This window comes from Zosterops lateralis (assembly GCF_965231275.1).
Source record: "Zosterops lateralis genome assembly, chromosome: 5".
NCBI classification, from domain to species: domain Eukaryota; kingdom Metazoa; phylum Chordata; class Aves; order Passeriformes; family Zosteropidae; genus Zosterops; species Zosterops lateralis.
This window is the reverse complement of record NC_139766.1, coordinates 68262985-68290588: the sequence shown is the minus strand read 5'-3', so window position 1 is coordinate 68290588 and position 27604 is coordinate 68262985. Positions and strand designations below refer to the sequence as shown.

Here is a 27604-nt window from a genome sequence, read left to right as displayed (position 1 = left end):
GAATACACTCATTTTCAAAAGCTTCCTTCTCATCACGATTTATAGTTGACATCATTTAATGTGACTGCTAAAGCTGTAATTTTTCAGTTATTTTCCTGCTGCAATATTTTTAAAAGCAATAAGCATACCTGAAGTATTGTACTGACTGAAATGCTGTTGAATATTTTTTTTTCCTAAAGACGTGCTACACCAAAAGATGACTGAGACATGTGCCACTGCTCACATAGGAGGTGTCAATATTGTCCTGCTGGAGGGAATCACCCCAAATATCCAGTAAGTAGGAAGTCTCACAATTTAAAATTGTTCAAGTTCATAGAAGCAGTATGAGTTGTATTCTTTCTCTTATGCTTCTAATTGATTTTTGAAACTTGTAGGTTCAAACCATGTGAGATTTTTAGAGAGTAGTTAACCTACTGATGCTAATTACTCCTGTTTAAGAGCTATAGTGTCTCTTTAATTGATATATTTTTCAACTCTCATGATGCATTATTCTCCATTCTTTCATGTTATTTTTACTGTTCTAATATCCCTTCTCCAGCCCTTATATAATTGACACAACCTGGCAGGGGAGGGGAAGAGAACCACTTCTTGTGCATGAACCTCATTAATCACTTGCTCAGCATCCACATCATTCTGGCTTTTTTATTTCTGCCAGGTTCACAGACTCTGAAAGGCCATGCTTTATTTTAATTTGTTCCCAGCTGCATCTCTTTGTTTGAGTTGCAGAATGAGCTGAACCACAATTCTTTGTAGCACAGATCATCCTCACACAGTTGGGGTGTTAGCTGGGTAACCCTCAGTATGTAGACTGGTCTTAGTGTAGAAAGGAGCTAAACAATGTCACTTGAATTTCTCTCTCCTTTTAATTCCTGGGTAGTTTGGATGATGCTACATAGAATTTAAAACATACAGAATTTTATAATTTCCTCAGTTAAATTGCTTCCAACAAGTTTGTTTCAGAGGGCTAAATAAAAGTTCCAATCTGACAGTCATGAAGGGTTTGTGAAGGTGGCTGAAGCACTTCATGTCTGTTTTACATACAGATAGAGTACAGAAAGAAAGGGGGAAAATAATGATAAATCTTAAAAACAAGTGCAAACAACAAACATAAGCAAACTCAAAACCTTCCACTTGGTAATTTTGAAAATAAATGTCATATTGTGGGTTACAAGTAATTAACTGACTAATTTTGCATGACTGTTTATTCTTTATTTGCTTTGTTTTTGTTTTTCTTGCTTTCTCTTCAATCTTCATCTGTAGACTGGAGGATTTTCCTACATCTCCTACAAGCACAGCCAAACAAGAGTTTCTGTATGTCATATTATTATGTTTAATAGTCTTGCAATTAACTCTGTGTTGTGTAGCTAGTGGCTGCATTCCTACTGTGTGTGATTGTGGAGGCAGATGTTGCTTGAATATGTTTTGGTTTAACATCTGGTATTACCTAGATAAGCTTTTTTTAATGAAGTCTGCTAAATATCTGCCTAAAAAAAACCTTGTCAATGTTAGCAATATAGTTTTAGGGGCTGCTATTGCACTGCACTCACAACTGTAATGTTAGAATGGTTAGAATGGGTGCAGGTCTCCTCTCTCACAGTGTCTGTTTATTCAGTGTTGTAGTAATACAGGGTTAACTTTAAAATGTCCTTATAGCTCTGGAAGGAGAGGTGATGGACTGTAAAACTGCAAGTGGTGTAGGGAAAACATTGGGATTTGTGTTCCTTTTCTGGTAGCAGCATTAAACCAGTGCATCACTGAGTTGTTGAATTCACTGCCATGTGATGTGGTCAACAAAAGTATAAATGGTTAAAAAGGATTGGATAAATCAGTGTAGGACAGGTCTGGTGAGTCATCAACATGATGCAGCCTCTGGCTTAGAAAGTAAATTCCTTGTGACTGGAATTAAGGGAGGGATCCCTTTACTTACTCCTCAGGTATCTGCTGCTGCCCGAGTTTTCAGCTGACTCGGTGCAGTAGTTCCTGTGCGTTTTGGGCCTCATGCTGACATTTTTTCCCCCCAACACTTTCTAGAACATTCCCAAAAGTCTGTTGAGTACTGGCTTTGTAGTCAGTTCTATAGTGGGGCAAAGACTTTTTGTCACAAATCTGTCTGGAGAGTGATCATTTATGGTATTGATCTGAGAATATAGAATTCTTTCTGGAAGCATTACTGGTATGTAACTTAAATAATGATGAATGATTTTAATGAGATACAACCAGATGTTTTACAGGCATATCACTGTAGGTAAGCAAACTACAGATCTTTAATAATAAGTGGCTAGCCTGACAGTTGTTCCGTGTTTCATTCTGTCATGGAAGTAGATTTTTTGTAGGCAAGTGGTAAAGTTAATTTTTTGCGTGAAATATGGAGAAAAGTGGAGTTAATTTTGCTGAGGTTTGTTTTTCCTGCAACAGCTGTACTGGTGTAATACATTTTTAATTAAGGAAATATTTAAAATGGTTTGAATGCCAGTAGAATTTTGTGTTGGGGAAGGAAATGTGTTCTTGATTGGCTTCGCAATAGTTCAGTCAGAATGGTAGCAGGAAGAGAGTAGGAAATGAGCAAACATCAAGAGAAATAATTATGTTTTTCTTTTAAAGAGGTGGATGAAAACGATTCTGGCCTTAAGCAATGTTTATTTGTGTAATGTTTTTCTGAAAATTGTTGTGAATTGTTTCCTCCTTCATCACATATTTTGAAATCATTTCTACTTGACAGTCTGCCTTAAAATATTAATTCTGAACTTCGTTAGGTCACTTACATCTCTTACATAGCTGTGAAAATCTGAGAATGTTCCTTGAACTTCACTCAGTTAATTTGCTGTTGATAGGCCAGTACTTGCCTTACAGTGCTGTGTATTTCTTGATGATAAGCAGAAGGGTGATGTCTTTTTTGTTGTTGTTGTTTTTTTGTTTTGTATTTCCACATCTGAGTTGCTTGGGGCTTGCTGATATTTTAACCTAAGAATAAGAAACATTACTTAGAGAGTGGAGTTCATAGACTATTGTATCTTTCACTGTGACCAAACTGTCTATAAACAATTTAAATAGGATACAAAAAGTGTTTTAGCTATACTCCTTGAAATATAGTATTTGAGAAATGGATTGGATTAAATGTTGCAATTTTATAGTGTGTTTTTCAGCCATTTTAGCTGATGTATTGCATCTTGACAACTACATGTCCTTCTCTTTGAGGCTGTAATTCTGTGTTGGCTGCATAATATACTTCCATTGGGTAACCCTCCAGGAATTGACCATAGAAACATTAATGTGTTACTCCAATATATTTTTAAAAAGGGGTTTAGTGAATTCTCCCATGCCAAAGTTCTGTTATGACATCAAAAACTGTCGGCTTAGTGCAGTTACATTTTTATCTTGGGTAACCATTGTGAACCATATCCTCCTCAACATGAAAATAAAGTTTAGATTATGTATATTGGAATAATATGTTTGAATTAAGCATCAGTATTAATTCACAAATTCATCTATCATGTGCTGTGTATTTACTGTTAAGTATTTCCTCCAATGATCTATTTGGATGCAAAACTCACATTTGACTTTTTACCAAACGGATGATTCAAGATTATTCCTGAACAGGAGTTGAAATGGAAGGCTCTTTTTTTGTTTCTGTGCGTGCAAATTTGTCCTTATGCAGCCTGATGTGTGTGCACTGAAATTACCTCACTTTAGGCAAGAATAGCAGTTTTGAACAGGTATTTTTTGCCATGCATGATGTGTAGCTCCCTTAAGTGTAGCATAGTTGTTTGTGGCATGTAGTGCATCTGTGTGTTAAGTGAAAGAAAAAGGAATGTGGGTGTAGTTAACAAGCAACATTACTTCAGAATTCAGCTAACACTTAAAAACCCAGTTTCACCTGCAAGTGGAAGGGCATGCAAAATGACTGCCGTTCCCTTTTGCCATCAGAACCGTGGTGAAGTGCAGCATTGCCAAATCCCAGGCCCTGTACAGCGCCCAGAGGGGGCTGAAAACCAACAACGCGGCTGTGGTGAAGGTGGGGGCCATCAGCATCAACATCCCGCAGCACCCAGCCACGCTGCACAGCATGATGGTGCGTAGCTCCCACCAGCTCTCCAAGCAGATCTCCGACCTCATCCGGCAGCCCTCCACCGCGTGAGTGCTCCCAAATCCACCAGAGTTCTGCCCCCTCCAGCATCTGTGGTTTGAAAGCAAAACCAGTGAGAGACTCCAAGTCGGAAATTCAATTTAATAGGAAGAAAAAAAAGAAGTGAAATAAAATAAAGGTGATAATAGAAAAGACCGCTGATAGGGTTAGAATACAACTTGACACCCTGTTAGGAAACAGTCCAAAAGGAATCCCTCCTGGAGTGGCAGATGTCCTGTTGGAAGTAGACATGGTCCTGTAGAGAAAAGGGTCCAGAGATGAGTCTGGTCTTTCTTCAGGAGTCCCGTGGGAACACTGGATGTCTGGTGACTCCTTTTTATCTAGGGGGAAATGGTTTGGTTCCTCCTCCCTGGGTAGAGCATCTCACAATGGGATAATGTAGTGTGTCATGTTACTGGTGAGCTTCAATGGCCCATTAACAGGAGATATCCCCATGGAGGTAATGAGAGGGTGAACAGAGATAAGAAACAGTGCCCCTCCCGGTTTTAACAGCTGATTGTTATCAGAAAGGCAGTCACCCCCTCCATCCTGGAGTGACAACAGATAAAGAAAAAACACCTCCCCAGTCGGGTTTCAACAGATGGAATAGAAAAAGCTTTTTTTTTTTTTCGGTTACAAAACCCAGGGCAGTGGGACAGGCGGATGGATTAACAGGATGGGTTTCTCACTCTTTGTCTTGGTCCACAGGCCCCAGCCAGCCAAAGAAGACATGGCGACTCCTCTGCCCTCTGAGAAGACTCCCACGAGCATCAGTCAAACGCCTGTTGAGACAAATGAATTCCCACAGCTGCCAGAAGGCTTGGAAAAGAAGCCCATCGTGCTGAAGTTCAGTGCCATGATAGATGGGATTGCTATCGGAGCTGCACTCCTGCCCTCCCTCAAGGCAGAATACAAGATGGGAAGAATGAGGAGTCATGGAATGACAGGTAACAGTTCTCTGGAACTCTAAAAACATCACTGCTTTTAGTTTGGCCTTCCTGTAAGCATCCCAAAGCATTCAGTTCTTCTGTTGAGTTATAGCTGAAGTTTTGAATCTGTTGCCATCAGGTTTGTTTTGTTGTTTTTTTTTTAACATGGGCTTCAATCAGATGGGCCCATATAGAGAAGTTACACTGTGGTTGTTATAGACAATTCTCTTAAAGAGGCAGAATGGAAGAGCACATGAAGACATGCATACATTCATATATAGCATCCTCCCAGGAAGCTTTCCTCTGACTGTTAAAATCAGTTTATGATCCTCGATTAATTAAATTTTAATTTGTAATGCTCCTTGAGAATAGTCTTGAAAGGCCTCAGTACACTTGAGGTGGTTTGTATGACTCCCTTCTGAATTTTATTGCCGTGGAGTCTTTGTTTTCTTTAGAAATTAAGGCAACCCAGAATCATGTGGGTGGATATTTATAATTCTTTAGGTCTGTGAACTTCAATAACATTTTAAACATTTCAACTTTTCTTTTATTGTTCAAAAACTGTTCTTAAATTTAAGGATAAATAAGAGATCCTTTTCCCAGTTCATACCTTTTTTTTTCCTGCCTTCCTCTTACAGGTGCCCAAACCAGATTTAATTTTGAGCTTCCAAACCACAGACTACGCTTCACTTCCAAAGTTTCTGCCACTGACATGTCAACCATTCCTCCTTCGGCCAGTCTCAACCTGCCTCCTGTCACCATGTCAGGGAAATACGTCATGGAAGAGCACGACACTTACTCTGACCAGATCTGGAGCATCGATGAACTCCCTGCCAAGCAAAGCTACTACCTGCAGGGGAACTACCTGCGCTGTGTGGCTGAGGTAGGTCTTGAAGGTCTTGAAGGTCTTGCAGTCATCTTTGAGAACTTATTTCCCTTCTGTTACAATTCTGTCTGTACATCTTCGTATTTTTTTAACAATCTGCCTCCTCCAGAACTCTCAGGTTGAATCCAAATACTGAAAAACTGGAAGACTGATTTTATAGCTGAGGGGTTTTGTTGGGGGTTTTTTGGGGTTTTTTTGTGATTAGACAGCTCCAAGTGCAATAATGACATTACATAATTAGTGATATAAAATTTTCTGCTCGACACAGTGTTCTATTCACAAGCTTTACTTGTGTGCCAATTTCCATAATTTTCCCAGAGAGAAAAGTGATGCTGCTAAAAAGAAACCTACCTGCTGGGGAAAAGCAGGGCATTCCTACTAACTAATTCTTTAGTCAAAAAAATAGTTTGGCATGTTTGTAATTGAGAATTCTGATGTTTGCAGCTAAAAGAAAAAACCTAAAGATCCACCATTTTTAAAACTAAGATTTGTTCTCAAATGTTCTACTTCTGCAGGTTGGCTCCTTTGAACATAATCTCACGACTGACCTTTTAAACCATTTAGTGTTTGTGCAAAAAGTGTTCATGAAGGAAGTAAATGAGGTCATACAGAAGGTTTCAGGTAAGCAGAACACTTAAAAGCTGCTTTAAGTGAGATCCACAGACCTTGTTTGATGGCAGTATCATGTAGCTCTCAGGACTGGCTCTTTAATTTCACAGACACCCTCATTTCACCTCTAGCACTACAAGCAGCAGCAGGAAGCAGAACTGGACTTTGAAGTAACAACAGAGGCTCTGGAAATTATTTTAGGTCTATCATAAGCAGGACTTTTATTGGGAAGCAGGATTGTTTCGCATTCTAGACATCAGCCTCTGTGTCTCTCCATGGTGTGACCTCGGCTGGCTGACTTTCTGTATTCACTTCCTTTGATCTGAACATTTTTTGAGTTATCCTAAAAGGCTGTTACAGAAATGCAGCTAATTTTTAGTGGAAAGATTCATCAATAGCTGGAAACATCATGAATAAAGAAAGAATAAAAAGTGGTAACCAAGTGAAGAGTGTCTGTATGTACATCTACCTCCTTTCATGTCCCTCTGTGTGTGTGTATATATTTAGATATACAAATGCAATAAAAGAGTGGTGCAGGTCCACATAATGTGCCTTTGAGCCAGTTAGAAAATGCAGTGGGGAAAATGGAAAATGCCAAATTCCCTGAAGGCTAACAAATACCCTGATATTTGTTCCAGCCAAAATATATTTGTATTGGGTAGTAAGAAAATGCTTAGGGAGATAAATAAATCTTCTGACAGCTGTCGTTATTCTATTAGTTTTTTGGTTGTTTTTTTTGTTGTTTTTTTTTTGGTGGAGGAGTATACAGTGCTGAACCAGGAAACCTGTATTAGCTTTTACAGCATTTCTTAGACTCTGCATTTCAATCTCCCCTGCATTTTTCTGTGAGGAATTTATTACCAGTGCTGGTTCTCTGCTTTTCCAAGCTGTAAATTTCTATTGATGGTTTTTGAAATGTGAATGTTGCCTTCCATGTTGGGGTAATACAGCAGGGATGTGGTCAGGTCAGCAATCCATGGGTCTGGGTGCTCAGTGCAGAACAATGGGGGCAGAAATTGGCATGTTCCCTCTGGCTTGGAGCAAAGTAATTTTTTAATGGCTTGAAAATACCAATTAGTGTGATGTGCTGTACTGTTTTTCCTAATTACTGTTTGTGTTGCACTAAAATATTGTTTGCATATTATCCTTATGTAAAAACTGTGTAAGTACCAATTACTGAAGGTGAAGTTGCACAGATTGAGAGCTACTTAATGAATAGAGCAGTCCATAATAATTGCATCTGGAAGTTGAAGGCAGTGTTGGTTAAAAGAAAATTATCCAGATATAAAATGGAGTGATAAAAATTTATTGTTGTTTAGGATTTTTTTTAATCCATGATTTAACTGCTTGTCCTTACTATCAAATAACTGTAATTAGATCAGTTGGCATATTTGGAGAGAATTAAATTGTCCCAGAATTTAATTGCTGCTTTTCCAGCAGCAAGCTCTTCCTAAGTTGGGATGTAGATAAATCTCAAGGAGAATTAAAGCCATATTACTTCTTCAAGGATACATAACTTGGGATGAAATATGCCAGGATGAGGAATTAAACCCAAAAATAAAATAATTGCAGAATACTCTTTCCTCTTTTCATTGAAAAATCCTGATATGATTTCAATTCCTCATTTCATGGAATTTGCATATTATTTGGTCAAGTGTTAAACTTGTATTGTCAGATAAATAGGAGATACATCGGTGCAGGGGACAAATAACACCTTTTTTGAAAAGTAGGTATCATTCCTTACAGGCTGTGAGACTTCCTGTGGAAAGTTTCCCAGGAGGCAGGAACATGCCTCTGTTCCTTCATTTTTAGTGGAGAGATATAAATTATATGTCAGAAGATGAATCTGCACCGATGTCTTCAATACGCATTTGTTTTTATAAACCTTCAACTACTCACTGTTTAAAATGAGGCTTAATTCATGGTCATTCATATAAAACCTTTTTATATGTGCTGGTTTTAAAATGTTTTCTTTGGTAAAACTGACCATGCATATTTAATGTGTGCAGGAGGGGAGCAGCCAATACCTCTTTGGAACGAACATGATGGCACAACAGATGGAGATAAACCAAAAATTCTTCTTTACTCATTGAGCCTGCAGTTCAAGGTAATCTTAAGATGACAAAACAGTGGTGGTTTGGTTTTGTTTTTTTCTTTCTCATCATGTCTCTGAACCAGCTGCTCATAACTTTATAACTTCCTTATCCATTAGGGAATTCAGGTGACAGCTACAACTCCCTCGATGCGTGCAGTGAGGTTTGAGACGGGGTTGATAGAACTTGAGCTCTCCAACAGACTGCAAACCAAAGCAATGCCTGGAAGCAGCAGCTACCTCAAACTGTTTGGGAAATGCCAGGTGGATTTGAATCTGGCACTGGGACAGATTGTTAAACATCAGGTTAGTGCTCAAAATCTTTGCATGTAATGTTCTTAATAATGTGTGATTAAAAACCGACATAATAAGCCAAGAGGTTGTTGTACAGTGCTGGGGTTTTTTTTTGTTTTGGGGTGCTTTTTTTTTCCCCATATTATTAATATCTTGGAACTTCTTAGCCCCTTAGAAGGGTAATAGCCTTTCTGCTGAGTCCAACTCAAAACTTTTGTTGACATTGACACAATTTTTAGAATATTTGAATGAAAGAATAAGATCAGAGGAGATCCAAACTTTGCTAGACCTGCATTTTGACCTAGTTTGTCTGTCTTGGTTTGGCAGTTGTATCTCTTGCATTCTTAAACCTGCTGTTACCTGGAATCACTCCTTCTAGGATATGAAAGTGTTTTGTGATGCCTTGAAACACACAAATAGAAATCTTAGGACCTGTAAATCAACTGCCACAAGAGTGGATCTGGATATATAAATAGCTATGTTAGTTAACAACTTATGATAAATAAATACAGTAATGCTGTGATCAGACCTTAATGCAAGAATATTGAAGATCCACAAAGGGACTTCAGCTAGAGGGGAAGAAGAGGAAAGGACACAACTTGCTGTTTTAATATTATATTTTGTCAAATGCAGTAGTTTTGTTTTTTTTTTTTTTCCTCTTGCTCCCCATCCCTGAACTCTTCCCATTTTTGGAACGTTTTAAGGTTTATGAAGAAGCTGGCTCAGACTTCCATCAAGTTGCCTATTTCAAGACAAGAATTGGATTAAGGAATGCTCTCCGAGAAGAAATCAGTGGCTCATCAGACAGGGAAGCTGTGCTTATTACTCTGAACAGACCCATTGTTTTTGCCCAGCCCGTGGCCTTTGACAGAGGTATTATAGAGACAATTCCTAGAAATCTGTGTTCATGCTGAGGAAGAGATACTTTTTTTCTCAGAAGGCTTGTTTATGGAAGACCCAATATATTTCATGTTAAGTAGCAGAGAAATTTGGGAGATCTTCATGCAACAGATTGATAATTCTGTCATCAAACATTGAAATTCCACATGTTGAGGTGGTTAGTTTTCAGATGGTTTGGAGGAGATTGGTGTTGTAAAATCCTCACAGATGAATAAAGCTGAAAACAACAGGACTTGCTCTATTTTAATGTATTAACTCTGATGATAAATGATCAGGTTTGTCCACCTTGTCCATTGAAACATGGACAAGGTGGACAAACTGCACCCTGAATGTGTGTGTGTCCATTATTATCCTCTGACTTAAAGCAATGGAGGAAAAAGAAAATTATTTAGTGAACATGCATTGATTTTCTTAACATGTTGATTCTAATTAAGTATTTTTGATTTCCTCATCAAGCTGTGCTATTCTGGCTGAACTACAAGGCAGCGTATGACAATTGGAATGAACAGAGAATGGCTTTACATAAAGATATTCATATGGCCACAAAAGAAGTGGTGGATATGCTGCCTGGAATCCAGCAAACCTCTGCACAGGCTTTTGGGACCCTGTTCCTTCAGCTGACTGTCAATGACTTAGGAATTTGCCTGCCCATCACAAACACACCCCAGGTAAGCAAAAGTGTAATTATTGGAAGTCTGTTAAAATACCAATTTGTGTGTGGTACAAGAACCAGGTGATAAATGTTTCAGAAGAGGTCTAGCTTTATAAAATGTATGGGCTTTTTTACAGGGAAACATAATTATGGATGTTCATATGCAGAGCTAGAAATTAATCAGTCAATGTGTACACTTAAGATTGTACACATCAAAATAAAACACCAAAAAAAAAAAATCACATAAAAATGAAAGCTGCTTTTTCCTCATTGTTCAATGAAGTCATGTGTCATCTTCTTGGAGAAAAATAATTGGTCCTGGGATGGTGTTCTGTGATCATGGGGCCAAATGGATTATAGTCCTTGATCAAACATAGATTTTTGTTTATTTTCCAGATGAGCTTGACTCCTGCTGCCCTAATAAATTTATAATGTAGGTGTTGCATTTAGGAAACAGCAGTGCAAGGCATTGTATGGGCAGAGGTGATGCTTTTGAAATCCTCTGTGGAGAAGGAAAAATACAAGGAGATATGAGCAGAGGATCCGCTAATAGGGAAAGATAAATGGCATTAGTAAATGTATAATATCAGTGTGACACTGTACTGACAACTAAATTCTCTCTGTGACTTTATTTTCCAGTCTAACCACTCTGCAGATCTCGACACTGGCTCTGCTTTAGTCTTGACCATTGAAAGCACACTCATCACTGCCTGCTCCTCAGAGTCTTTAGTTAGCAAAGGTCATTTTAAAAACTTCTGCATCCGCTTTGCTGATGGCTTTGAGACAAGTTGGGATGACTGGAAACCAGAAATAAGAGGAGATCTAGTCATGAATGCATGTAAGTGGGAGTGATTTCATACTGGACCCAAGAGTATTTCAGAAATAAATCAACTTCTGCCCTTTCCATTGACTTGAACAGCTGAGCTTTCCCAAAAAAAAAAAAAAAAAAGAAAAAAAAGAAAAAAACAAAACAAAACAAAACAAAACAAAAAAACTTCTGCCTTTTTAAAGCAAAATAATACAGATCTAAAAGATTATATTCCTTTGTTGTTGTTTTCCTTTGTTGTTGTTTTCCTTTATTAATAAACTTTGCTGCTTTATAGGTCATTGTAATAATTTAAGCTCTGTCTGAGAGACGTTGGAAGAATTGGATATATTGCTTTTATATAATTTCATAAGATCTCAGTAAGTCTTAATAGTCTAACATAGAATATTTATATATAGGATGGGGAAAATTTAAAAGTTTTTATGGAATTTTAAGTTGATTCAATACATATATATATTTATGCACAATATGTATTTAGAATTTTGTATGTTAGGAAGTAGGTTCACTTTACTAAATAAGCAAAGTCCTTCATTAGGAAATAAAACTAGAACTCCTGTTATTCTCTAATTATGGCAGGCAGGAGCCTGAGTGTGGGATTGGGAAAGGCTGGTCTAAAGCAACTTTTACTGGCTGCTTAATCAGTGTATCTGCTTTGAATGCTTCATGTAGGTGTTGTGCCAGATGGTACCTATGAAGTGTGTTCTAGGACAACAGGACAAGCTGCAGCAGGTAATGTGCTTGTTTCAATAAATCAAGTCCTACATAAAAAGCATTCATAAAATGTGAAATTTAAGCCCTTTAACTGTGTTTTAATTTAATTGGTTGGAGAAGAGTCAGCAATAGTTGCTGTAACAGTAATGTTGTCCCATTGCTTCCTGTCCTAGGGGTTGTTAAATCTTCCTCGTGCTGAGGGTTTGTACCCTGAGCTGCCATCGCTCTCTCCCTCCTCTCTCAGAAAAGGCTTCTCCTTTTTCCAAATTCCCTCTCTGCCTAGTCTTAAGTAGTCAGGACATTCAGAACATTCAGAAATAGCTGTCAGTCTCTGTATTGGTCATATTTCCATCTAGAAGAAAACCAGTATCTTGTGTAGTCGTGCTTAGAGCAAGGTCTGTATTTTGATGCTGGAAAGTGGCACTCAGAAAAATCCTGGGCAGACAGGATATTCACTGGGCGCACAACACATGTAATATACCATCTTCCAGCATCATTGTTCAAGACTTGAATAAATAGGTCAGCATTTGTACATGCAGAAAGACATTTTCTGTTGCTTGCTGTTAGAAATTCTGTTTTGGAAAGGTGTACTTGCTTGCATTGGAATGAGCTGAAGCTTGAGATGCTCTTTGCTCGCTCTGGAGGGGAATGTATTTTCATTAAGTCTGCCTGTGTTATATCACTTGTTAAAGAAATACTGTGAAGTATTTTCATCAAGCATTTCAGTTGTGGAATGTGTTTTTTGCAGAATGGGCAGGAAAGACAGTTCTTTGTACCTGACAAACACTGTCTTGACTAATGAGTACGTAATTCACTATGGGGGATTTTTTAAAAGAGGAAAAACTGTTTAAACTGATTGGGTTTTTTAAACATAGAAAGTAGTAGTGCTGGAACCTGGACACTGAATGTGTTGTGGAAGATGTGTGGGATTGATGTCCACATGGATCCAAACATTGGGAAAAGACTGAATGCTTTGGGCAACACCCTCACAACATTGACAGGAGAGGAAGATATTGATGACATTGCTGACCTCAACTCTGTGAACATAGCTGACCTTTCAGATGAGGATGAAGTTGACACCATGTCTCCCACTATACATGCAGTAAGTGAATTCACCAGAATAAGTGCTACTAGTTGGAAAAAGTCTTCTGTCAAATAGAAAGTCTTAGTCAAGCATGCGAGTCTTCATTGCTCACGCAAGTCTTGTTGCAAATCAGAAATGTCTGTGTGTGTGTTTTCTAACTCCATATTTCAAAGGCAACAAGTTGCAGATCATACCTCTGCTGGTATTATGTGGAAATATTGATCTGGATTTGAAAACATGGAGGGGACACAGCACCTAGCCTCAGGTACCTGAACTGTAAAGGCCGTGGCTTTCCTCTAGGTTTTCTTCACAGGAGAGTAAGTTACTAACATGAAAAAACTTTAAAAAAAACCTGCTTCTACTCAATATGCTGCTGACCTTGCTTTTTAGTTTTCTACAAAACCGTTTTAACAGCTGTTCCTTAATGTCTCTTGCCTGCTGACAGTGGAAACATTATCACAGCATACTAATGCTCCTGTTTGTTGTTCAGAAATCAGGTGGAGGCTTCTTGGGTGGAGAGGCACGCAAGCTCACATTTGGGCAGCGGATTGTAAATCACCTGCTGGGTTTGAGCCCCCCAACCCACCGATACTCTGTTCCTGTAGAATATCTTTTGGGCTCAGCGAAGCAGGATTTGCTCCAGCCTAGCAGAGCACATATGAAAGCAGGCAGATCCTGCTCATGGGGACACGTATGTAGCAGTTACAGCGTGTCTAACTGAATGATGGGCTTTGGATCACTGGGAAAAAAATCCAATCAGCTGCCTGTTCACATGAATTGATTCTTTTGCATGCACTAGTCCAAATTTGAAGGTGTGAAATTCACTGTTACTCAAAATGTTCTGAGGACCAGTTTTTTGCTGAGAGCATTAATGAAAGGTTTATTTTAAACAGGAGGTTGTTGATCACCGGCGGCAGGGAGCTCCCGGTATCCAAACTGGAGAACAGCGAGGAAGGAAATTTATGAAGCGTTTAGTTGATATTAGAGAGCTCAATGAGCAAGCAAAAGTCATTGATGACTTAAAGTAAGTGGGGTTTGGTTATGTTCTTATTCTACATCTTGTGGCACTGTTATGGTTAAGTGCAAATTGTTGCCTTTATTTAAAAATAAAAGATTGTCCCTTTGGATTCCAAAAGCAAAGGCTACATATGCAAGTACTCTCTCAAACATCTTTGGTTGTTCTGTAAGTGTCAGATTAGTCTGTATTTTTCTGACTCTGCATTTTAATGACTGATCTATAATCCTTTTCTTACTGATTCAAAATCATAGTTCCATCTTGATTTATTATCATGTTGGTTACTTGAACAAAATATATTACTTCGAAATTGTAATAAGCTTAGGGAGAAGAAGGAGAAGAATATTTAAATTGATTTTGTTGCATCTTGTACATGATGTTTTCAAGATAAAACTTGAAAACTTTCTTAGACTGTACTTGAGAAAATCCTTAAGAAAAAATAATTTCAAATTTCACTAATTTCATCTGACCTTGTTTGTATTTTATTAATAGTGTTTGCAAACGTGGTTTGCTGAGCTTGCTTGGGCTTTTTTTCTCCCTTTTCCCCAAGACAGACTTACTATAAATAGATCTATCTGTGATGGGAATACAGAAGGTTGGTAGTTATGTGTTAAATAATGAAAAGGGATACATGTTTTACTGTTTGCACTTAAAATGAAATTGCTGTCACCATCCAGAGGGAAATCTTATCTGAAATTAGGATTTTAGGTTAAATGTTTATTTTCATCCTTCTGTAGCTATGTTTGGCATTGTTCATAAGTACTGGGCCAAAAGAAAAAACGGGGTAATTCCCAGGGAAAGCATTCTTACAACACAGATTTTTGAAACTGTGGAAATAATATCTGTAAGATAACTCAACCATGCTTTATCTCCAGGAAATTAGGTGCAAGTGAAGGGACCATAAACCAAGAAATTCAGCGCTACCAGCAGCTGGAGTCAGTGGCTGTGAATGACATCCGCAGGGATGTCCGCAAAAAGCTCCGTAGATCCAGCATGAGGGTGAGCAGGATTAAACTGCTTTGAGAATATACAATTAAATATTGTAGCATTTAATGTCCCAAAAACCCTTTTTACTTTGCTGGCACTCCCCATGTACAGTGACATTTAGCTTGCCAGGGTTTTTTTTCCTCTATGTTCTCAGTTGTTGCATTTCACTATTATTTCTTGTTTAGGCTGCCTCCTTGAAAGACAAGTGGGGTCTGAGCTACAAACCTAGCTACAGCCGATCTAAGAGCATTTCGGCATCAGGGAGGCCACCTCTGAAGAGAATGGACAGAGCAAGGTGAGCCTCTGGGAATTTGGGATTTGTGGTAGCCACAACAGCACAGGGAACAGGGGAAATGTTGGACTTTGGCCTAAAGAGTCGTTTTAGCACAGGCAGCAGCAGCTGTTTGTGGGGGAACTGGATAGGAGGAGGTCATTTTGCAAGGCAGGTGTGTTATAAACAGCATTTTTTCTCAAATTTTCTGAAACCTCTGAGAAGATTTCACTTCTACAGCAATGTGGCGTTTTCTACAGAATCCTGCTTTCAAAACATACTGAAGAAATATATATAAGGAAAAATGGCGTGGTTGTAATAACATTGTTTTCTACACCTGATTTACAATCATCTGCCTTTTAAAAGGGCTCTTGTAATGTGAAGAAGAAAGGGAGATGCTTTTTTTGTTTGTGAATAATTTTCCCATGTGGGTGATTACAAATAGCTTATTTTTCTGTAATTTCTGCATGTTGGCTCAGGATTGAAAAGCTTCCGTAGAGAAATTAGCAGAGATAGAATACTGGGCAAGTCGTGTGCGTCTTCCTTCTCTTTTCTTCTCCCCCTCCTTCCTTTTCATGTACCCAAGTGCTTCAATTATGATTTTATATATTCTTTCCTAAAAAAATGATCAAGTCTGACCTTATATTTGTGCAGTTAAATGTTTGCATGACCCTAAGATCCTGTAGTACAACTCAAGCAGCTGTTTTGGTTTTGTTTTGCTTGCAGCTCTCGACTGGGAGACAGCGAAGACCTCCCAGATATCCGTGTGGATGCTGCATCCCCTGGGCCGAGAGTAACGTTCAACATACAAGATTCTGTAAGAATTACTTTATATGACATATAAGTGTATTTCCTGTGCCATTTGGTCATCAGTTCATGAGATAATTATGCCCAGGCAAACCTGAATTGTGTCTGCTCCTGTTAGTGTTTGGTTCAAATTACAGATGTGTTCTTGGTAGACAGACTTATTTCATTAGAAGACAGGTGTATTTTGGTTTCTTGGTGCAGAAATTAATTGGCTCAGGAGAGAGAAATATTTTGAAATGGCTTGATCTGTGTTTTAGACTCACACAGTAGTAATTTTCTTGGAATTTTTGTGAGAGTTGTGCAAAACATCACCTAGGTTTTCTTGGTTTTTGAATATATTTGGAGTTTTGGAAATGGGTATTAGTTTGCTGTAGGTCTGCAGGTGTATCCACAGTGTTTGAAATGGATTGTTGAACTGATTTGAGGTTGTTTTCTTGTGGGTTGTTTTGTTTTGTTTTGTTTTAATATATTTTCTCATTTTTAAAATATTCATTTTGCATGGTTAAGTTTATTGTAATTGTTTTAATTTCTGTATTTTTTTCATTTCTATTAAGTTGAATCAAACAGCTTTGGGGATTGCACAACAATCCAGCTGTCCAGGGGAAGGGTATTTTCAGGTATTTCTGAGCAGAAACAAATATTTTCTTTGCCAGAGAACTAATTTATCTCATAGGGAGCTGCTTTTCAATTTTTCATCTCTTTTGCACTCAGCTAAACAGAATGTATATTGAGCTTGAAAATATTTAAATACATAAACTAAGCAGAGGAACGTGATTTTTTGTTGATGAACAAAAATCAAAGTGCTTCTACACCCTCATGTAGACATAAAACTTCTTGTAAAATGAATTACTGGCTTTTTGCTGAAGGGCTGATGTAAAGTGACCCAAGTCTAGTCTTGAAATGTGCTTTAGAGGATGAATTTAGTGTGTGCCTTCACCTGTTACATTATGTTCCAATGTAAGGGCAATCAACACTGGTACAAAATAATTACCAGATTTTCTCACAGTCTTATTTCTGTTAAAATTCTTATATTTAATGTGGAATAAAACACTTTCACATAATAGCAAGTAGGGAATGTTCCAAAACTCAATATCCTGAGAACAAGTGGAGTTCTTTAACTGCTTTCAAAACCATGTTTAGGGAAAATGGTTGAGTATTTTTCTTTAAAAAAAAAAAAAATTCAATCAAGCAAACCCAAAACTCAAAACAAATCAGGAAAGGCAAAACTAAAAAAACTGAAGAGATGGTAATGTACTTTTTTCCCTTCTAACTCTCCTCATGCTCTCAGGAAATAAATTCCTATTTCTGAGAGAATGGTGGAAATGACACCTGAGAGTGTGCTTTGCACATTTAAATATGTTCACATTTAAAAGCTACCCTACCTATTGTTGTTGTTATGTAAAAACCCAGTTAGCTTAGGTTTTGTTGGCATGGCAAAATACTGTCAATCTCTTAGAGGTCTCAAATGTTGAATATTTTTTTAAAAATGTATTTTCCTGACATTATGCCAGTTGTTCAGCAGAGCTCTAATTTGAATTTGCGGACAACAACCATGCAGCTCTGCAGTGGCACTGCATAGGAAGTGCTGGTGTTTAACACTTGTAGATGCTTTTCCCAGGCATTTTAAGAATGTAATGTGGGACAATTGCTCATGGCACGATTTCTGTGAGAAGCAGGAGGCTCCTTTAGGACATTTGGTTCCGTGCTTGGGCCAGGATGCCCGGGGGAGGATGCTGTATATTCTGTGTAGTGCCCTGCATGCCCTCACTGACGCTTCCTGCAAGTCATGGGCACTTGGGCTGCCTTCTGTCCTTCTCTTTCAGAATAGTTCTTAAATTTAAATCAAGTGTTTCCTTTGTCTAAATTGGTAGGAGCATGATGAGTCTTTGTCTACCAGGCTGAGCTCAATCACTAGGCAATGGCAAAGGTCTTCGCACCAAGCTTTCATTCCCTTCTTTTTCATAATCCCCCTTGCAATTCCTTTACCTGCTGTCTCTGTGTTATGAGGAACTCAGAAGTGAGAGTTTCTCATAGCACTCCTGCTTCTTTATTTCCAGATCTACCTACTGCATTCACGGTGGAAATCATATCGGTGGAAATTTACTATCTTTTTGTCTTTTCACAATCAGTTTCCAGAGGAGACAGAAATGGACCTTTTGTCCGTAACTATTGATGGTCCCTCCCATTACTCATCTGCTAGTGAAGGCTCATGCTCGGTATTTGGTACACCCAAAACTCCAGTTGTCTTCTCACCCGGCATTCCCTTCCAGCCAGAAGAGGGACGCCGGGATGACAGCTTATCCTCCAGCAGCGAGGACTCAGACAAGGAGGATGACCATGAAAGGGAAAGGACGTACTTTTACAGGAAACCACCGTAAGTAGCGGCCCTGAGGAACGGCACAGAAATTGAGAAGACACCTGAATATGCTTTCAGGGCTTTCAGTATTCTCAAACTTGCAGTATTGAATTTAAAGCTGCAAATTCTGTTCCTGATGAAGTACTGAATTACACTCAAGTGTGTGTGTGGAAGGCAGGTGAGGTTGTGACTGTGTGGGGAGGAGGGATCCTGATTGGAAAAGGAGGTAACTGTTGCAAATTTCAGGGCTTGGAACAGAATAAAAGAACTTGGAAAGTGAGGTTTTTGAGGCACAGAACAGGATGTAGTTACTGGATTACCAGAAACTGGATATAATAATGTAGATACTTAAAAATATGAAATTTATTGTGTATATGTATTTTTGTTCCTTTTTCAGTTGAGAATTTAAGAAAACTTTAGGTTTTTGTACTACCCCGTATTAAGAAACGTAACGTGTTCACACAAGATAGGTCACTGTATCGCTGCTTATCAGATAAGACCTTTTCCAAAAAGGTTTTTGTAAGATTATACATAGTTTGGGAATGCCTTGTAGCCCTTACTGAGGTAAATGTCCTGCTGATACCTGCCCCTCACCTGTGCCTGTGCAGGAGCACCTCTCGCAAGAAAGCCACGGGCTTTGCTGCTGTGCACCAGCTGTTCACCGAGCGCTGGCCAACGACACCCACCAACAGGAGTGTCACTGGCACCACCACAGAGAGAAACATTGACTTTGAGCTTGATATCAGGGTTGAAATTGATTGTGGGAAGTGTGTGCTGCATCCCACGATGCTCCAGCAAGAGCACGACGACATCAGTTTGCGAAGGTAAGGAATGTGTGCATTAGTTTGTTGCCAGCACTTCGTTTTTAGTAGTTATCACTGCTTAGTAACAGCACCAGAAGTTGCAATTGTTCTGGCCCAGTGTGACACAGGACATTACTTTAATGAGTATATTTATTTCAGGAGCTATGATCGGAGTTCCAGGAGTTTGGATCAAGAGTCTCCTTCAAAAAAGAAGAAGTTTCAAACTAATTATGCATCTACTACTCACTTACTTGCTGGCAAGAAAGTGCCATCATCTCTACAGACAAAATCCAGTGATGTGGAAACAACTGTGTTTTATATTCCTGGGGTGGATGTAAAGGTAAAATAAAGGGATAATTCAGCAGGGAGGCAGTGGCAATGTTTTTTCTCCAACACAGTCAAACCATACATTTCCCTTGGTTTTTTAATCATTGTTTCTGTATCCTAGCATGAAAGGGTCTCAGCAGAAATGTCTTTGTATTTTGTGATTTGAAATCCTAATGGAGTAAGAACAGGGAAAAATTTCTCACTGCTGAAGGAAAACTTCATGCAATTCAATTGAGGCAATGCCATAAATCAAATGCTCCTCACTTGATACAGCTTGGCTTTTTCTAGACTTTCAGTGTGTATCCATGTCCAGTATTCCAGGCTGTCTTCTGGCATAACAGTTACACCTCAGGTCTTGCCTGCTGCTTTTAGTCAAATTCAGAAATAACTAAACATTCTTTCCAACTTTGGTTATGTTCTGTGTTTTCAGTAATAGTCTGCTCTGCACACAGAGGAGATGTGAACTCTTGGAATATCTTACTTTGATTTTTTAGGCAGTTTCTCTATGCCTGTGTTTAGTAGTTGAACAGTTCACATTAAGACAGAAAGGAGGCTGTGTGCACAGGTGGCACAGGATGCATGTGATGTAACAGAGAGAGAAATAAGGTTTAGACAGTGTTCCTAAATAATAAATTTCCCGTTTCTCTGTGTTTTGTTGATTTTTAAAAAATATTTTATTAATTTCTCTCTTTTTTTTTCTTGTACTAATTTTTCAGGTCTTTTTGTGTAAAGGATGTGAATTGGAATGTAATGTATCTTACAATGATATTTCTGTAAATAATGAGGAGAAATAAATTTTGGAGGGAGTGACACCAAATGACTGTACAGAAATTGAGTTCTTCATGTGAAGTAACTTGATCTTGCTTTGCTTTCCAGTTGCACTACAACTCCAAGACGCTAAAGACTGAATCACCAAACACTTCTCGAGGATCCTCTTTGCCACGCACCCTTTCCAAAGAGTCCAAGCTGTATGGTATGAAAGATACTGCCACATCTCCTCCTCTCTCTAGCACTATCCACAGCAAGACTAACACCTTACTTCCTCCCCAACCCCCACCCATCCCATCAGGTACTTACAGACAAACTTTCTGAACCTTTCATGGATATATTTTTCCTTGGTGTAATCTAATGCCTTTAGATTGGGCTGCGCCTTACCTGGAGCACTGCATTTATCCAGGCTTGACTTTGGCTGCAGAAACCTGACCCCAGAAGCAAGAATGCAATTCATAAAGCTGCATTTTTAGACATTGTTTGCCAAACCAGTATCAGTAATGTTTTTGTCATAGTCACCATATCCCAGTGTTGGACTGTCACTGCCTTCTCCCAGTTTCCATTTAACAAAAGAATATTGGAAAGCGAAGTGCAAATATCTGTAAATATCTCACCCATTGAAGGCCTTTAAATAGCCACGATTTGAAGTAAGATGAGTTTTAATACAAGCTTTGTTTTGTCTCCAGTGGTTTCTGTTTTCAAGCAGGAGGCTGTTGTTATCTCATGTCAGATCCAGAGGCATGTAGATTGCATCTCAAATTTTTGAGACATTCACTCTTCTCTCCTTTGGTGTTTAAATATTGCTTTAAATACAAAGCTGAAATTTTGTCAGAACTTGATCACCAAGCAAAAGGAATAATTGGAAGTTGTGCTTGTGGTTTTTGCCTTATAAAATCACCTGAGATGCTGGGAGAGAACAGTGAAATGGGGATACCTTCCTCAATTCTCCATGCTGTTGAACCATTAGCTCTTACTTCTTTAGGTGCCCATCCTCTTTATGATGATCAGATGTTGTGTAGTGGTTTAGAAGTGCTACTTCACTTTTGTTCTCTATCTTCCTTCTAATCTTTGCCTTTGAATTCTTACCACATCATGTTCAGGTACTGAATCTTGCTGGTTAAATGGCTGTAAGCTCTGCATTTGGTGTGGAAATTGCACTTGTATGATAACATGTCTGTCTAGACTAGAGATTGGCTTCTAATTCCTTTATTTCTTTATGCATCATATTTCTATAAGTATTTATTAGTCCTGAATGGTTTTGAAACACATTTATTGTTGTTCGTACTGCTTTTTTATATTTATAATAGCACTTTTCCTCTGGAAACCATTCCTCTGGAATGGAGACCAACTTGTTTTATTGTCTTTGGTTTCCAGTAAAAGTAAGATAGGACAATGTAGTCAGAGACATGGAGCAGAATAATTTGCACAAAATGAAAAGTCAGTGCTTTTTTTATTTTTAAACTAAATGAAAGGATTTTTAATCTCTGTTTTAGTGGTTAATTTTATATTTTTCTTGGAGAATTTTAAGTCTATGTCTCCATTGATGTATATTCATTCTAATAGCTATATGGCATAGAGACAGTAAGTGAGCTGGTACTAATATCTTCTCTGCATATTAATATTTTGATGAGCATGGATTCAAGATTCCTCTTCCACAAGTTTACAAGACACTAACCTTTTTATTAGTTATACTCTGGCTAGTTCCAAGCTTTCAAAAATTATGGTTTAGAATCTTGAGTCATTCTTTGCATAAATATAGTAAGACTTGGCATTTGCAGTTTTAATTTTTTTATATATTTTCTCTATTTAAACTGACATTCTTTCCAGACTTGTGCATTTATTTTTCCTAATACCACTTTCATTTCCAGTCAACTGCTGCTCCTTTGCACTGGGTATTTGGAGGACACTGTCTGTGTTTGCTTTCAGTGCTATCTTCTAAAAAGTGAGGTGTTGACAATGACAACAGAGTGCTTGGTCGAGAACATGAGCAATGGAATTACTACAATTAAGCCTTACAGACTAATGGTTATTTTTGCAAAGTGAAACCTTAATGACTTAATTTCTTCTAGCAGACTTGATCTAGATCTCTTCAGATGATAGAGAAAATTAGTAGGCACAGCTTGATAAGTTATGAAGTATCTTCTAATATTTATCAGTTACTGCTTAGTGGTATTACCTTAGACAAACAAATCTTCTCAATGTTGCAGCCAAAGGGAAAGGAAGTGGTGGAGTGAAAACTGCTAAACTCTACGCGTGGGTTGCGCTCCAGTCACTGCCAGAGGAGATGGTGATCAGCCCCTGCCTCCTGGACTTCCTGGAGAAAGCCCTTGAAACCATTCCCATCACACCCATTGAAAGGAATTACACAGGTCAGTTGCATAGTTGTATTCTGGCACTCTTTGCTTTTTTTTGGTGTTGAGCTGCTTTTCCTTCAAATTCCACTTTCTAATGAGTTCTTGTACTTGTTAAAAGCTGTTAGCTCCCAGGATGAAGACATGGGACAGTTTGATATACAAGATCCCTTAGAAGAGTCCACAACATCCTTGGTGTCATCCTCAACATCAGCATATTCCTCCTTCCCTGTAGACGTGGTAGTTTATGTACGAGTCCAGGTGAGGTTTTAATTCAACACTCAGGGAAGTAACTGGCTTTAGTCACTCTTTTAAACAATCCATTCTTCTAAATTCGATTTTTAAAGAATAAAAACTCAAGTGTCCCTTCTGAATGCTTTATTTTCTTTCTGCCTGTCAGCCCTCTCAAATCAAGTTCAGCTGCTTGCCAGTGTCCAGAGTTGAATGTATGCTGAAGTTGCCTTCCCTGGATCTTGTTTTCTCTTCCAACCGAGGAGAACTGGAAACTTTAGGCACAACATACCCACCAGAAAGTGTGTCCATTGGTGGGAGTACTTCACAGAGTGGCTCAAAGAATTCAGCTAGTAAATCTGGAGCACCAGGTAATATGTGTGTGAGTGTTGATTCTATGCACAGAATATTTAAGCTATATTGCTGCTAGAGGGCATACTTTGAAGTGCATTTGGTCTGTTTAATACTGCTGTTAACATTAAGTATTATTTCATGTTTGAAAATGCTTTCAAAATCTGATTTTTGCCCCAAAAAAATGACTCCAGGTTCATCGCCTGGCCTCGGCAGCCCTTTGGGCAGGACGAGGCACAGCAGCAGTCAGTCAGATCTGACAACTTCTAGCAGCAGCTCTTCAGGCCTGAGCTTTACTGCCTGCATGTCCGACTTCTCCCTCTACGTGTTCCATCCCTACGGAGCTGGAAAACAAAAATCAGCTGTTACTGTGCTAACCCCTGGATCGGGAGCCTTGGGTACGGAACAACTTGCTTTTATGGACATAATTCAAGCATGGCTTGGGTTTCTGAGCTGCAGATTTGTAAAGGATTACAGAAGATGAAAATGTTTCCTTCCTGTTTCCAGGGAATGTGGATGAGGAGCCAACTTCGGTCACTGGCCGTAAGGACTCCTTGAGCATCAACCTGGAGTTTGTGAAAGTCAGCCTGTCACGGATCAGGCGTTCAGGAGGCTCCTCCTTTTTTGAGAGTCAGTCTGCAAGCAAAGCTACCAGCAAGATAGACACCACATTGATCAACATATCTGGTAAATGCTTCTTTCATTTTAATCCCAGCTAATTAGAGAACTGCTGTTCCATTGGTTACTCTTGGCAGCTTTTTTTTGCTAAGATCTATGCACTTATTTTCTGCTCTGCACGTGGGATCCTGACTTACTGGACAAACAGCAGTATGGGTGTGATTGATCTGCCATTAAAATCCTCCCATGAGGTGTCTGAGGCCCATCCAACATAAGCAGGACTCAGTCTGTATTCTTGGGTTCCATCATGTCTCTATGAAGTGCATTTGTATCTAATGTTTGGCCTTGGAGAAATGGCAACAACTCAGGAAAACTGTTTTTTCATGACAGCAGAGAGAATACCACTAAGTGAAAGAGAATTTGGCTTGGTTTATTACTGGGAATTTACAACTGTGTGCATGTGCTTTTTCAGCTGTATGTGACATAGGATCTGCTTCTTTCAAATACGACATGCGGCGCCTCAGTGAGATCCTGGCCTTTCCCAGGGCTTGGTACAGGAGAAGCATTGCTAGAAGGCTTTTCCTGGGTGATCAGACAATAAATCTGCCAGGTAGGAGACTGCTGCTTATCACAAAAAAACTTGTTACGCAAACGGTTACAGTAGGAATTTTATAAGCATTTATTACCCAAGTGATATTATATCATTGAATAGATATGTGTTATGATTTACTCCATATGCAGTCACTTAGAGATGTTTGATAGGAAATCCTAGACAGAAGAAGTGAAAAATTGCTAATGTAGATTACTGAATAATTTAAAGAGCATATTTCAAGGCCAGGTTGGATGGGGCCCTGATCAGGCGCCAAATCTAACAAATGGCACTCCTGCCCATGGGAGGGTTGGAGCCAGATGATATTTAAGGTCCCTTCCCAAACCATTCTATAGTTCTCTGATATATAAACAAAAACAGTAGAAAACTTTTAATTATGTTAAATGAAATACATTTGGATACTCTCTCAATATTTCTTAGTATACGTGAGGATATGGTCAGACACAAATGAAATAGCTTTTCTGTATTTCCTGTGCTGCTTTTTCTCCAGTAGCATCAGGCCCTGGCACACCAGATTCAATTGAAGGAATGAGCCAGCACCTTTCTCCTGAATCCTCAAGGAAAGCATACTGCAGGACATGGGAGCAGCCCTGCCAGTCTGCTTCCTTCACTCACATGGCACAGTCACCCAATGTTTTCAGTGAGCACAGTGCCAGCAGCAGTATGTCACCTGGGACAGCATCTCACAGCCTTAAGTCTCCAGCTGTCACAAGATCCAGGAGCGTGTCTGACTCCTCAGTGCCTCAGAGAGGTGAGTAGATAATGACTTTTTTTTTTTAAGTATTTCCATCAGTTGTATGAAGGAAGTATGTCATTACGGCTTTGAAAATATTTTTTTCCACAGTGCCCGGCACTGGAGAGTCAATGGCTTAGAGAAGGGAAAAATGCCTAAAATGGATGAATGAAAGCTGTTAGCATATTTTCCATAAAATTCCCCTATGTGTGAGTCAATTTCTGTGACACCTGAAGCAATGCATATTGCAGATCCTCCAGTTCTCACTTACCTCATGGTTGTGTGCTCCTTATAAATATTGTGCTTGTCGGTCCTTTTGTAATATTCAAAATGGATATATTCTGCCAGTTTTCTCTAGCATGTGGAATAATTTAAAATTTTGTCTACTTTTTTTTTCTTTTTCCTGTTTAGATAGTCTCTCAAAAACATCAACTCCATTTAATAAATCAAATAAAGCTGGAAGCCAGCAAGGGACTCCTTGGGAAACACTGGTTGTGTTTGCTATGAACCTAAAACAATTAAATGTTCAAATGAATATGAGCAACGTAATGGGCAACACTACGTAAGTATACAATAGCATCAAGCATGTTTCAATAGAGGCAGTGTTTTGGGGGCAAAAAACCAATTTTTTTTCTCCACTCACTGTTAACAGTCTGTTGCCTTTTAGCTTTTAAATCCTACCCTTTTCAGTTCTGAACTGAGAATCTCCTAATGAATACTGTAGTTGCTTAATCCTGAAGCCACATATGCCTAAACCACCTTATTTACTGCTTTCCAGTCGATAATAGTCAGTTTCTCCTTTGGCAACCTGAAAAGTTTTCTATTTTCACCTGTGTTCTAGGTGGACCACCAGTGGTTTGAAAAGTCAGGGCCGTCTGTCTGTGGGAAGTAGCAGAGATCGGGAAATCAGCATGTCTGTGGGCTTGGGAAGATCCCAGCTGGACTCCAGAGGGGGAGTTGTTGGAGGTACCATAGATGTTAACACCCTGGAGATGGTGGGTAAGTTGGAAAGCCTCCTGCTGTTAGCTGTATGCTCCAGTCAATAAAGGTGATATCACTGGAAAAACTGATTTTCATCTCTTTAATTCTGTATTTCTATATTGCTTTGGTTCTATTTCAGCTCACATTTCTGAACACCCAAACCAACAGCCCAATCATAAAATTGAAATTACCATGGGTTCTACTGAAGCACGTGTTGACTATATGGGATCCAGTATCCTAATGGGAATTTTCAGTAATGCTGATCTGAAACTGCAGGATGAATGGAAAATTAATCTGTATAATAATCTGGACTCGAGCATGACTGATAAAAGGTAATAATAATAATAATAATAATAATAATAATAATTCTCTGTGTTTAAAATGTATGATGTTTGATAATGTCAAATGTCTTCTGCTAACCACATAATGTGTCTGCTAGAATGCAAAAATTGTTTGGTTTTGGTGGGGTTTTTTACAATTATCGGTAGGAAATATATTAACTGCTAATTTTCTTGCTATTTTTAATATCCAGTGAGATATTTGTCCATGGGGACTTGAAATGGGATATCTTCCAAGTGATGATTTCAAGGTCAACTACGCCAGACCTGATAAAAATAGGAATGAAACTCCAGGAGTTCTTCACTCAGCAGTTTGATACAAGCAAGCGAGCTCTGTCCACCTGGGGGCCTGTTCCTTATCTCCCTCCCAAGACAGTGGCAAACAACCTAGAGAGAAGCTCACATGAGCAATGTAAGTACTACCAAAAAGGAACATAATTCCCAATTAAGATGTTGCAATTGCAAAAATTACCTAAGAGAGAGTGTCAGTGAAATAGATAAGAAAATATCACTCATAATTCCACGTTTTACCAAAAATATAAATATTTGTTGTTTGTGTTTGCTCTGCAGTGTTGGATGCAGCCCATCACCGCCACTGGCCAGGAGTTCTGAAGGTGGTATCTGGGTGCCACATCTCCCTGTTCCAGATGCCACTGCCAGAGGATGGGATGCAGTTTGGAGGATCCATGAGCCTGCATGGGAACCATATGACCCTGGCTTGTTTTCATGGACCTAATTTCCGCTCAAAATCATGGGCCTTATTTCACCTGGAAGAACCCAATATTGCATTTTGGACAGAAGCCCAGAAAGTTTTGGAAGATGGTAATTTAAACTGTTTACTCATTTCTCTAAATTTCTTTAAATGAGTTTTTAATAAAGTATTATTACATAAGAAGAAGAAGAAAAAAATATTTTCTTTGTCTGAATCAAGAATATTTCCCAAAAATA

At 38.8% G+C, this 27604-nt stretch overlaps 1 protein-coding gene across 7 annotated transcripts in view; it reads left to right on the top strand.

Annotated features, from left to right (window-relative positions):
* BLTP1 (bridge-like lipid transfer protein family member 1) overlaps positions 1–27604 on the top strand; it is an 87443-nt gene that overhangs the window by 56545 nt on the left and 3294 nt on the right. Inside the window, exons 48-82 of one of the 7 annotated variants that reach the window (XM_083861051.1) lie at positions 180–273; positions 1261–1311; positions 3925–4131; positions 4832–5070; positions 5691–5935; positions 6454–6559; positions 8557–8654; positions 8760–8945; positions 9638–9806; positions 10290–10501; positions 11125–11323; positions 11981–12040; positions 12898–13124; positions 13597–13797; positions 14000–14130; positions 14997–15120; positions 15294–15403; positions 16106–16196; positions 16741–16803; positions 18316–18560; positions 19151–19366; positions 19505–19685; positions 20549–20645; positions 22651–22812; positions 22916–23055; positions 23195–23396; positions 23571–23774; positions 23884–24063; positions 24467–24604; positions 25098–25355; positions 25749–25899; positions 26179–26336; positions 26458–26650; positions 26851–27068; positions 27227–27478. In XM_083861051.1, coding sequence (XP_083717177.1) covers positions 180–273; positions 1261–1311; positions 3925–4131; positions 4832–5070; positions 5691–5935; positions 6454–6559; positions 8557–8654; positions 8760–8945; positions 9638–9806; positions 10290–10501; positions 11125–11323; positions 11981–12040; positions 12898–13124; positions 13597–13797; positions 14000–14130; positions 14997–15120; positions 15294–15403; positions 16106–16196; positions 16741–16803; positions 18316–18560; positions 19151–19366; positions 19505–19685; positions 20549–20645; positions 22651–22812; positions 22916–23055; positions 23195–23396; positions 23571–23774; positions 23884–24063; positions 24467–24604; positions 25098–25355; positions 25749–25899; positions 26179–26336; positions 26458–26650; positions 26851–27068; positions 27227–27478 — 5808 coding nt within the window. Of the gene's footprint in view, positions 1–179; positions 274–1260; positions 1312–3924; positions 4132–4831; positions 5071–5690; positions 5936–6453; positions 6560–8556; positions 8655–8759; positions 8946–9637; positions 9807–10289; positions 10502–11124; positions 11324–11980; positions 12041–12897; positions 13125–13596; positions 13798–13999; positions 14131–14996; positions 15121–15293; positions 15404–16105; positions 16197–16740; positions 16804–18315; positions 18561–19150; positions 19367–19504; positions 19686–20548; positions 20646–22650; positions 22813–22915; positions 23056–23194; positions 23397–23570; positions 23775–23883; positions 24064–24466; positions 24605–25094; positions 25356–25748; positions 25900–26178; positions 26337–26457; positions 26651–26850; positions 27069–27226; positions 27479–27604 lie in introns of all 7 variants that reach the window. The other 6 variants (XM_083861050.1, XM_083861053.1, XM_083861054.1 and 3 more) reach the window with 6 other exon arrangements.